The sequence below is a fragment of the Hemitrygon akajei genome, chromosome 21 (assembly GCF_048418815.1).
Source record: "Hemitrygon akajei chromosome 21, sHemAka1.3, whole genome shotgun sequence".
NCBI lineage: Eukaryota > Metazoa > Chordata > Chondrichthyes > Myliobatiformes > Dasyatidae > Hemitrygon > Hemitrygon akajei.
The window spans coordinates 11,868,439-11,879,653 of record NC_133144.1 but is presented as its reverse complement, the minus strand read 5'-3'; the positions used below and the strand labels follow the sequence as shown (position 1 = coordinate 11,879,653).

The 11,215-nt window shown below is 66.9% G+C and overlaps 1 protein-coding gene across 1 annotated transcript in view; it reads right to left on the bottom strand.

The window, feature by feature from the left end:
* Positions 1–11,215, bottom strand: part of tp53bp1 (tumor protein p53 binding protein, 1) — an 87,868-nt gene that overhangs the window by 35,919 nt on the left and 40,734 nt on the right. Inside the window, 2 exon segments of the mRNA XM_073025806.1 lie at positions 787–992; positions 1,762–1,856. Coding sequence (XP_072881907.1) covers positions 787–992; positions 1,762–1,856 — 301 coding nt within the window.

The following is an 11,215-nucleotide window of genomic DNA, read 5'->3' as shown; positions in this document are numbered from 1 at the left end:
TCATGCACTTTGACAGAAGGTTTAAGACATAGGCCATTTTCTAAATGGGAAAAAAAAATTCAAAAATTCAAGGTGCAAAGTAACTTGGGAGTCCTTGTGTAGGACTCCCAAAGGGTTAACTTGCAGATTGAGTCGGCAGTGAAGAAGGCAAATTCATTTCAAAAGGTCTAGGATATAAAAACAAGGATGTAATGCTGAGGCTTTATAAGGCCCTGGTGAGGGCTCACTTGGGAGTATTGTGAAGAGTTTTGGGCCCCTCATCTAAAAAAGAATGCAGTTGTGTTGGAGAGGGCTCACAAGAATTACTCCAGGAATGAAAGGGTTTATATATGAGGAGCTCTAGGCCTGTACTAACTTCAGAGAATGAGAGGGGACCTCATTGAAACCTTGAATGTTGAAGGGCCTTGACAGAGTGGATTTGGAGAGCATGTTTCCTACGGTGTGAGTCTGAAACCAGAGGACACAGCCTCAGAATAAAGGGATGCCATTTAGAACGGAGATGAGGAGGAATTTCTTTAGCCAGAGGGTGGTGAATCCGTGGAATTCATTGCCACTGCGGCTGAGGAGGACAGGTCATTGGGTATATTTAAGGAAGAGATTAGTCAGGATGTCAAAGATTATGGGGAGAAGGCAAGAGAATGGGGTTGAGAGGGAGAATTGATCAGCCATGATGAAATGCTGGAGCAGACTCGATGGGCCAAATGGCCTAATTCTACTGTTATGATCGGCTGGTTTGTGTAACAGGACCATCTCATCGAGGAGAGGAACATCAGATTATGGACTCACATGAGATAAATTGGGCAGCGTTGGCACAGGAACCAGCTGGCTGGGGGTGAACGCAGGGGCTGAGGCCAACACTGGGGTGGATGCCTGCGGCTGAGGAGGAGCTGGCTCAGGCTGGTCCATTTCCATCAGCTCCTCTCCCTCACACGGCGGCTTTCCTGGCTCATCGACATCGGCAAGGGGCGCAGAAGTGTCCATTGGCTCCTCTTCTACAAAAAGTCAGAGCAAACACATCAGAGCTGCTCACGGCCCCCAAACCACTCCTCCCAGTCTCTGTCTGCACCGAGTGAAAGTTTTAGATCTCTCAGCACTTCAGCTTTCCTTGCACCCTAACAGCCTGGAACGGTAATTCCAATGGTGAGGAACGCAAGAGGCTGCCGGGTATAGTGAATGCACCCGGTCCATTGTGGACACTTCCTCCCCACCACTGACTGCATCTACAGATGGCGCTGCCTCAAGAACATTTCCTCTGTACACTTTCAATCTTACGAACATCCTTCCTACTTAGGGGAACTGCACCCTGTATCTATCTCGCACGCACGCACGCACACACACTCTCTCTCTCTCTCTCAACTAGACTATTCCATCTCAACCACGTATTGTGGTGTTAAGGTCAGTATTCTCAACACTATCCAAATTCCCAAATGGATTTAGAAATAATTTACGATTTTGGATTTTGTGGCAAGTGATCAAGTGTACAAGGGAATAATAAGAGAACTCAATCAAATGGACAGAGCTAGATTTTTCCACAGGGGACAGAGAGTGGGATTGGGACTGGCAGTGGAGCTCTACCAAAGGGCCAGCAGAGATTCAGGGCTGAATGGCAGCCACCTGCGATGTACGAGGACGGAATGGCGTGGACTCGACTGGCCAAGCAGACTTCTTCCACGCCATCACAGCCCAGATCCTCCCGGGCTGGAATGACAAAGGCCTCTTATCAGGGGACGCAGCACGAGTGGGCAAGCATCTTAACCACACCTGACTCACCACCCTGCTCCGTGGGGCTGCTGGGGACAATCATGGGGGTCGGCCCAAACGACTCCTGCGAAGGGTCAACAACGTTGACAGAGCTTCTGTAAAAAGAGAGGCACATTATACGAGAGAGCAATGGAATAATCCCTGTGAATCATTGCAGCCTCTCTCACATACACTGTTCCCTATCCCCCGACCACCCTCTGCCTCCAGGCCATTCAGCCTGCTTGTCCAGGCAATAAGAGGCTAATCCAGACACTCAAGTGGCGGCACATAGTATAACGGTTAGCACAGAGCTGTTACGATGCCAACGACACGGGTTGAGTTCTGCCTCTGTCTGTGAGGAGTTTCAACGCTCTCCCTGTGGGTTTCCTCCGAGTGCTCAGATTGCCTCCCACTTTACAAAAACGTACCGGTTAGTAGGTTTGGTCACCTGGGTATAACCGGACGGTGTGGACTTGCTGGGCCAGAAGGTCCTGTTACCATGCTGTATCTCTAAAGTAAAAATCAGACTCTGCAGGTGCTGCGAATCTAGAACAGACACAAAGTGCTGGAAGAACTCAGCAGGTCAGGTGATCTATGGAGGGCAGAAATCAGTCGACACTACAGGCCAAGACCCTTCATCAGGGCCGGAAAGGAAGGTGGGGAAGAAGCCAGATTGAGAAGCTGGCGGGAGGGGAAGGAGTACAAACTGACAGTGACAGGTGAAACAGGAGGGGGGGAGGGGGAAGGTCAGTCGGTGGGGGAGGGGGAGGCGGAAGGTCAGTGGGAGGGGGAGGGGAAGGTCAATCGGTGGGGGAGGGGGAAGGTCAGTGGGTAGGTGAGGGGGGAAGGTCAATGGGAGGGGGAAGGTCGGTGGGAGGGGGAAGGTCAGTGGGTGGTGAGGGGGGAAGGTCGGTGGGTGGGGAGGGGGAAGGTCGGTGAGTGGGGGAGGGGGAAGGTCAGTGGGTAGGTGAGGGGGGAAGGTCAATGGGAAGGGGAAGGTCGGTCGGTGGGAGGTGAGGGGGGAAGGCCGGTGGGTGGGGAAGGGGAAGGTCGGTCGGTGGGTGGGGAGGGGGGAAGGTCGGTTGGTGGGGAGGGGGAAGGTCGGTGGGTGGGGTTTAGGTCGGTGGGAAGGGGGAAGGTCAGTGGGTAGGTGAGGGGGGAAGGTCGGTGGGAGGTGAGGGGGGAAGGTCGGTGGGAGGTGAGGGGGGAAGGTCGGTGGGAGGGGGAAGGTCAGTGGGAGGTGAGGGGGGAAGGTCGGTGGGAGGTGAGGGGGAAGGTCGGTGGGTGGTGAGGGGGGAAGGTCGGTGGGTGGGGAGGGGGAAGGTCGGTGGGTGGTGAGGGGGAAGGTCGGTGGGTGGTGAGGGGGGAAGGTCGGTGGGTGGGGAAGGGGAAGGTCGGTGGGTGGGGAAGGGGGAAGGTCGGTGGGTGGGGAGGGGGAAGGTCGGTCGGTGGGGAGGGGGAAGGTCGGTGGGTGGGGAAGGGGGAAGGTCGGTGGGTGGGGAGGGGGAAGGTCGGTGGGTGGTGAGGGGGAAGGTCGGTGGGTGGGGAAGGGGGAAGGTCGGTGGGTGGGGAGGGGGAAGGTCGGTGGGTGGTGAGGGGGGAAGGTCAGTGGGAGGTGAGGGGGGAAGGTCAGTGGGTGGTGAGGGGGGAAGGTCAGTGGGTGGGGAGGGGGAAGGTCGGTCGGTGGGAGGTGAGGGGGGAAGGTCGGTGGGTGGTGAGGGGGAAGGTCGGTGGGTGGGAAGGGGGAAGGTCAGTGGGAGGTGAGGGGGAAGGTCGGTGGGAGGTGAGGGGGGAAGGTCGGTGGGTGGGGAAGGGGGAAGGTCGGTGGGAGGTGAGGGGGGAAGGTCAGTGGGAGGTGAGGGGGGAAGGTCGGCGGGTGGGAGGTGAGGGGGGAAGGCCGGTGGGTGGTGAGGGGGTTAGGTCGGTGGGTGGGGAGGGGGGAAGGCCGGTGGGTGGGGAGGGGGAAGGTCGGTGGGTGGTGAGGGGGAAGGTCGGTGGGTGGTGAGGGGGGAAGGTCGGTGGGTGGGGAGGGGGAAGGCCGGTGGGAGGTGAGGGGGAAGGTCGGTGGGTGGGGAGGGGGGGAAGGTCGGTGGGTGGGGAAGGGGGAAGGTCGGTGGGTGGTGAGGGGGAAGGTCAGTGGGTGGTGAGGGGGAAGGTCGGTGGGTGGTGAGGGGGAAGGTCGGTGGGTGGTGAGGGGGAAGGTCAGTGGGTGGGAGGTGAGGGGGGAAGGTCGGTGGGTGGTGAGGGGGGAAGGTCGGTGGGAGGTGAGGGGGGAAGGTCGGTGGGTGGGGAAGGGGGAAGGTCGGTGGGTGGTGAGGGGGAAGGTCAGTGGGTGGGAGGTGAGGGGGGAAGGTCGGTGGGTGGTGAGGGGGGAAGGTCGGTGGGAGGTGAGGGGGGAAGGTCGGTGGGTGGGGAAGGGGGAAGGTCGGTGGGTGGTGAGGGGGAAGGTCAGTGGGTGGTGAGGGGGAAGGTCGGTGGGTGGTGAGGGGGAAGGTCGGTGGGTGGTGAGGGGGAAGGTCAGTGGGTGGGAGGTGAGGGGGGAAGGTCGGTGGGTGGTGAGGGGGGGAAGGTCGGTGGGAGGTGAGGGGGGAAGGTCGGTGGGTGGTGAGGGGGGAAGGTCGGTGGGTGGTGAGGGGGAAGGTCAGTGGGTGGTGAGGGGGAAGGTCGGTGGGTGGTGAGGGGGAAGGTCGGTGGGTGGTGAGGGGGAAGGTCAGTGGGTGGTGAGGGGGAAGGTCGGTGGGTGGTGAGGGGGAAGGTCAGTGGGTGGTGAGGGGGGAAGGTCGGTGGGTGGTGAGGGGGAAGGTCAGTGGGTGGTGAGGGGGGAAGGTCGGTGGGTGGTGAGGGGGGAAGGTCGGTGGGTGGTGAGGGGGAAGGTCGGTGGGAGGTGAGGGGGAAGGTCGGTGGGTGGTGAGGGGGAAGGTCGGTGGGTGGGGAGGGGGAAGGTCGGTGGGTGGTGAGGGGGGAAGGTCGGTGGGTGGTGAGGGGGGAAGGTCGGTGGGTGGTGAGGGGGGAAGGTCGGTGGGTGGTGAGGGGGAAGGTCGGTGGGAGGTGAGGGGGAAGGTCGGTGGGTGGTGAGGGGGAAGGTCGGTGGGAGGTGAGGGGGGAAGGTCGGTGGGTGGGGAAGGGGAAGGTCGGTGGGAGGTGAGGGGGGAAGGTCGGTGGGTGGGGAGGGGGGAAGGTCGGTGGGTGGGTGGTGAGGGGGGAAGGTCGGTGGGTGGTGAGGGGGAAGGTCGGTGGGTGGGGAGGGGGGAAGGTCGGTGGGTGGTGAGGGGGGAAGGTCGGTGGGAGGTGAGGGGGAAGGTCGGTGGGTGGGGAAGGGGAAGGTCGGTGGGAGGTGAGGGGGGAAGGTCGGTGGGTGGGGAGGGGGAAGGCCGGTGGGTGGTGAGGGGGGAAGGTCGGTGGGTGGGGAAGGGGAAGGTCGGTGGGAGGTGAGGGGGGAAGGTCGGTGGGTGGGGAAGGGGAAGGTCGGTGGGAGGTGAGGGGGGAAGGTCGGTGGGTGGGGAGGGGGAAGGTCGGTGGGGAGGGGGAAGGTCGGTGGGTGGGGAGGGGGAAGGTCGGTGGGTGGTGAGGGGGGAAGGTCGGTGGGAGGTGAGGGGGAAGGTCGGTGGGTGGTGAGGGGGAAGGTCGGTGGGTGGGGAGGGGGAAGGTCGGTGGGTGGTGAGGGGGGAAGGTCGGTGGGTGGGGAAGGGGAAGGTCGGTGGGAGGTGAGGGGGGAAGGTCGGTGGGTGGTGAGGGGGTAAGGTCGGTGGGTGGTGAGGGGGAAGGTCGGTGGGTGGGGAGGGGGGAAGGTCGGTGGGTGGTGAGGGGGGAAGGTCGGTGGGAGGTGAGGGGGAAGGTCGGTGGGTGGGGAAGGGGAAGGTCGGTGGGAGGTGAGGGGGGAAGGTCGGTGGGTGGGGAGGGGGAAGGCCGGTGGGTGGTGAGGGGGGAAGGTCGGTGGGTGGGGAAGGGGAAGGTCGGTGGGAGGTGAGGGGGGAAGGTCGGTGGGTGGGGAAGGGGAAGGTCGGTGGGAGGTGAGGGGGGAAGGTCGGTGGGTGGGGAGGGGGAAGGTCGGTGGGGAGGGGGAAGGTCGGTGGGTGGGGAGGGGGAAGGTCGGTGGGTGGTGAGGGGGGAAGGTCGGTGGGTGGTGAGGGGGGAAGGCCGGTGGGTGGTGAGGGGGAAGGTCGGTGGGTGGGGAGGGGGGAAGGTCGGTGGGTGGTGAGGGGGGAAGGCCGGTGGGTGGTGAGGGGGAAGGTCGGTGGGTGGGGAGGGGGGAAGGTCGGTGGGTGGGGAGGGGGAAGGCCGGTGGGTGGTGAGGGGGAAGGTCGGTGGGTGGTGAGGGGGGAAGGTCGGTGGGTGGGAGGTGAGGGGGGAAGGTCGGTGGGTGGGGAGGGGGAAGGCCGGTGGGTGGTGAGGGGGGAAGGTCGGTGGGAGGTGAGGGGGGGAAGGTCGGTGGGTGGGGAGGGGGGAAGGTCGGTGGGTGGGGAGGGGGAAGGTCGGTGGGTGGGGGAAGGGGGAAGGTCGGTGGGTGGGGAGGGGGGAAGGCCGGTGGGTGGGGAGGGGGAAGGCCGGTGGGTGGGGAAGGGGGAAGGTCGGTGGGAGGTGAGGGGGGAAGGTCGGTGGGTGGGGAGGGGGGAAGGTCGGTGGGTGGGGAGGGGGGAAGGTCGGTGGGTGGGGAGGGGGAAGGTCGGTGGGTGGGGGAAGGGGGAAGGTCGGTGGGTGGGGAGGGGGGAAGGCCGGTGGGTGGGGAGGGGGGAAGGCCGGTGGGTGGGGAAGGGGGAAGGTCGGTGGGAGGTGAGGGGGGAAGGTCGGTGGGAGGTGAGGGGGGAAGGTCGGTGGGTGGGGAGGGGGAAGGCCGGTGGGTGGGGAGGGGGGAAGGCCGGTGGGTGGGGAAGGGGGAAGGTCGGTGGGTGGGGAGGGGGGAAGGCCGGTGGGTGGGGAAGGGGGGAAGGTCGGTGGGAGGTGAGGGGGGAAGGTCGGTGGGAGGTGAGGGGGAAGGCCGGTGGGTGGGGAGGGGGGAAGGTCGGTGGGTGGGGAGGGGGGAAGGTCGGTGGGTGGGGAGGGGGAAGGTCGGTGGGTGGGGGAAGGGGGAAGGTCGGTGGGTGGGGAGGGGGGAAGGTCGGTGGGTGGGGAGGGGGGAAGGTCGGTGGGTGGGGAGGGGGAAGGTCGGTGGGTGGGGGAAGGGGGAAGGTCGGTGGGTGGGGAGGGGGGAAGGCCGGTGGGTGGGGAGGGGGGAAGGCCGGTGGGTGGGGAAGGGGGAAGGTCGGTGGGAGGTGAGGGGGGAAGGTCGGTGGGAGGTGAGGGGGGAAGGTCGGTGGGTGGGGAGGGGGGAAGGTCGGTGGGTGGGGAGGGGGGAAGGTCGGTGGGTGGGGAGGGGGAAGGTCGGTGGGTGGGGGAAGGGGGAAGGTCGGTGGGTGGGGAGGGGGGAAGGCCGGTGGGTGGGGAGGGGGGAAGGCCGGTGGGTGGGGAAGGGGGAAGGTCGGTGGGAGGTGAGGGGGGAAGGTCGGTGGGAGGTGAGGGGGGAAGGTCGGTGGGTGGGGAGGGGGGAAGGCCGGTGGGTGGGGAGGGGGGAAGGTCGGTGGGTGGGGAAGGGGGAAGGTCGGTGGGTGGGGAGGGGGGAAGGCCGGTGGGTGGGGAGGGGGGAAGGCCGGTGGGTGGGGAAGGGGGAAGGTCGGTGGGAGGTGAGGGGGGAAGGTCGGTGGGTGGTGGGAGGGGGAAGGTCGGTCGGTGGGAAGGGGGAAGGTCGGTCGGTGGGAGGTGAGGGGGGAAGGTCGGTGGGAGGTGAGGGGGGAAGGTCGGTGGGAGGTGAGGGGGGAAGGTCGGTGGGTGGGGAGGGGGGAAGGTCGGTGGGTGGGGAGGGGGAAGGTCGGTGGGTGGTGAGGGGGAAGGTCGGTGGGAAGGGGAAGGTCGGTGGGTGGGAGGGGGAAGGTCGGTGGAAGGGGGAAGGTCGGTGGGAGGGGGAAGGCCGGTGGGTGGGGGGGGGGGAAGGTCGGTGGGTGGGGAGGGGGAAGGTCGGTGGGAGGTGAGGGGGGAAGGTCGGTGGGTGGGAAGGGGGAAGGCCGGTGGGTGGGAAGGGGGAAGGTCGGTCGGTGGGAGGTGAGGGGGGAAGGCCGGTGGGTGGGGAGGGGGAAGGTCAGTGGGTGGGAAGGGGGGAAGGTCAGTGGGTGGGGAGGGGGAAGGTCGGTCGGTGGGAGGTGAGGGGGGAAGGTCGGTGGGTGGGGAGGGGGAAGGCCGGTGGGTGGTGAGGGGGAAGGTCAGTGGGTGGGAGGTGAGGGGGGAAGGTCGGTGGGTGGTGAGGGGGGAAGGCCGGTGGGTGGGGGAAGGTCGGTCGGTGGGAGGTGAGGGGGGAAGGTCGGTGGGTGGGGGTTAGGTCAGTGGGAGGGGGAAGGTCAGTGGGTAGGTGAGGGGGGAAGGTCGGTGGGTGGGAGGTGAGGGGGGAAGGTCGGTGGGTGGGGAGGGGGGAAGGTCGGTGGGTGGGGAGGGGGGAAGGTCGGTGGGTGGGAGGTGAGGGGGGAAGGTCGGTGGGTGGGAGGTGAGGGGGGAAGGTCAGTGGGTGGTGAGGGGGGAAGGTCGGTCGGTGGGAGGTGAGGGGGGAAGGTCGGTGGGTGGGGAGGGGGAAGGCCGGTGGGTGGTGAGGGGGGAAGGTCGGTCGGTGGGAGGTGAGGGGGGAAGGTCGGTGGGTGGGGAGGGGGAAGGCCGGTGGGTGGTGAGGGGGAAGGTCGGTGGGTGGGGAGGGGGAAGGCCGGTGGGTGGTGAGGGGGGAAGGTCGGTCGGTGGGAGGTGAGGGGGAAGGTCGGTGGGTGGGGAGGGGGAAGGTCGGTGGGTGGGGAGGGGGAAGGTCGGTGGGTGGGGAGGGGGAAGGCCGGTGGGTGGTGAGGGGGAAGGTCGGTGGGTGGGGAGGGGGAAGGTCGGTGGGTGGTGAGGGGGGAAGGTCGGTGGGTGGTGAGGGGGGAAGGTCGGTGGGTGGGGAGGGGGAAGGTCGGTGGGTGGGAGGTGAGGGGGGAAGGCCGGTGGGTGGTGAGGGGGAAGGTCGGTGGGTGGGGAGGGGGAAGGTCGGTGGGTGGTGAGGGGGGAAGGTCGGTGGGTGGTGAGGGGGGAAGGTCGGTGGGTGGGGGAGGGGGAAGGTCGGTGGGTGGGAGGTGAGGGGGGAAGGCCGGTGGGTGGTGAGGGGGAAGGTCGGTGGGTGGGGAGGGGGAAGGCCGGTGGGAGGGGGAAGGTCAGTGGGTAGGTGAGGGGGGAAGGCCGGTGGGTGGTGAGGGGGGAAGGTCGGTGGGTGGGGAGGGGGAAGGCCGGTGGGAGGTGAGGGGGGAAGGTCGGTGGGTGGGGAGGGGGGAAGGCCGGTGGGAGGTGAGGGGGAAGGTCGGTGGGTGGTGAGGGGGAAGGTCGGTGGGTGGTGAGGGGGAAGGCCGGTGGGTGGTGAGGGGGGAAGGTCGGTGGGTGGTGAGGGGGAAGGTCGGTGGGTGGTGAGGGGGGAAGGTCGGTGGGTGGTGAGGGGGGAAGGTCGGTGGGTGGTGAGGGGGAAGGTCGGTGGGTGGTGAGGGGGAAGGTCGGTGGGTGGTGAGGGGGAAGGTCGGTGGGTGGTGAGGGGGGAAGGTCGGTGGGAGGTGAGGGGGGAAGGTCGGTGGGTGGGGAGGGGGGAAGGCCGGTGGGTGGGGAGGGGGGAAGGTCGGTGGGTGGTGAGGGGGGAAGGTCGGTGGGTGGGGAAGGGGAAGGTCGGTGGGTGGTGAGGGGGGAAGGTCGGTGGGTGGGGAGGGGGAAGGTCGGTGGGTGGTGAGGGGGAAGGTCGGTGGGTGGTGAGGGGGAAGGCCGGTGGGTGGGGAGGGGGAAGGTCGGTGGGTGGTGAGGGGGAAGGTCGGTGGGTGGTGAGGGGGAAGGTCGGTGGGTGGTGAGGGGGAAGGTCGGTGGGTGGGGAGGGGGAAGGTCGGTGGGTGGTGAGGGGGAAGGTCGGTGGGTGGTGAGGGGGGAAGGTCGGTGGGAGGTGAGGGGGGAAGGTCGGTGGGTGGGGAGGGGGGAAGGCCGGTGGGTGGGGAGGGGGGAAGGTCGGTGGGTGGTGAGGGGGGAAGGTCGGTGGGTGGTGAGGGGGGAAGGTCGGTGGGTGGGGAGGGGGAAGGCCGGTGGGTGGTGAGGGGGGAAGGTCGGTGGGTGGGGAGGGGGGAAGGTCGGTGGGTGGGGAGGGGGAAGGTCGGTGGGAGGGGGAAGGTCGGTGGGTGGGGAAGGGGGAAGGTCGGTGGGTGGGGAAGGGGGAAGGTCGGTGGGTGGGGAAGGGGGAAGGTCGGTGGGTGGGGAGGGGGGAAGGCCGGTGGGTGGTGAGGGGGGAAGGCCGGTGGGTGGTGAGGGGGAAGGTCGGTGGGTGGTGAGGGGGAAGGTCGGTGGGTGGTGAGGGGGAAGGTCGGTGGGTGGGGAGGGGGAAGGTCGGTGGGTGGGGAGGGGGGAAGGTCGGTGGGTGGTGAGGGGGGAAGGTCGGTGGGTGGTGAGGGGGAAGGTCGGTGGGTGGTGAGGGGGAAGGTCGGTGGGTGGGGAGGGGGGAAGGCCGGTGGGTGGGGAAGGGGGAAGGTCGGTGGGTGGTGAGGGGGAAGGTCGGTGGGTGGTGAGGGGGGAAGGTCGGTGGGTGGTGAGGGGGGAAGGTCGGTGGGTGGGAGGTGAGGGGGGAAGGCCGGTGGGTGGGGAGGGGGGAAGGTCGGTGGGTGGTGAGGGGGGAAGGTCGGTGGGTGGTGAGGGGGAAGGTCGGTGGGTGGTGAGGGGGAAGGTCGGTGGGTGGGGAGGGGGGAAGGCCGGTGGGTGGGGAAGGGGGAAGGTCGGTGGGTGGTGAGGGGGAAGGTCGGTGGGTGGTGAGGGGGGAAGGTCGGTGGGTGGTGAGGGGGGAAGGTCGGTGGGTGGGAGGTGAGGGGGGAAGGTCGGTGGGTGGTGAGGGGGGAAGGTCGGTGGGTGGGGAGGGGGGAAGGTCGGTGGGTGGTGAGGGGGAAGGTCGGTGGGTGGTGAGGGGGAAGGTCGGTGGGTGGGAGGGGGAAGGTCGGTGGGTGGGGAGGGGGAAGGTCGGTGGGTGGTGAGGGGGAAGGTCGGTGGGTGGGGAAGGGGGAAGGTCGGTGGGTGGTGAGGGGGAAGGTCGGTGGGTGGTGAGGGGGAAGGTCGGTGGGTGGTGAGGGGGAAGGTCGGTGGGTGGGGAAGGGGGAAGGTCGGTGGGTGGTGAGGGGGGAAGGCCGGTGGGTGGGGAGGGGGAAGGTCGGTGGGTGGTGAGGGGGAAGGTCGGTGGGTGGGGAGGGGGAAGGTCGGTGGGTGGTGAGGGGGAAGGTCGGTGGGTGGTGAGGGGGGAAGGTCGGTGGGTGGGAGGGGGAAGGTCGGTGGGTGGTGAGGGGGGAAGGTCGGTGGGGGAGGGGGAAGGTCGGTGGGTGGGGAGGGGGAAGGTCGGTGGGTGGTGAGGGGGAAGGTCGGTGGGTGGTGAGGGGGAAGGTCGGTGGGTGGGGAGGGGGAAGGTCGGTGGGTGGTGAGGGGGAAGGTCGGT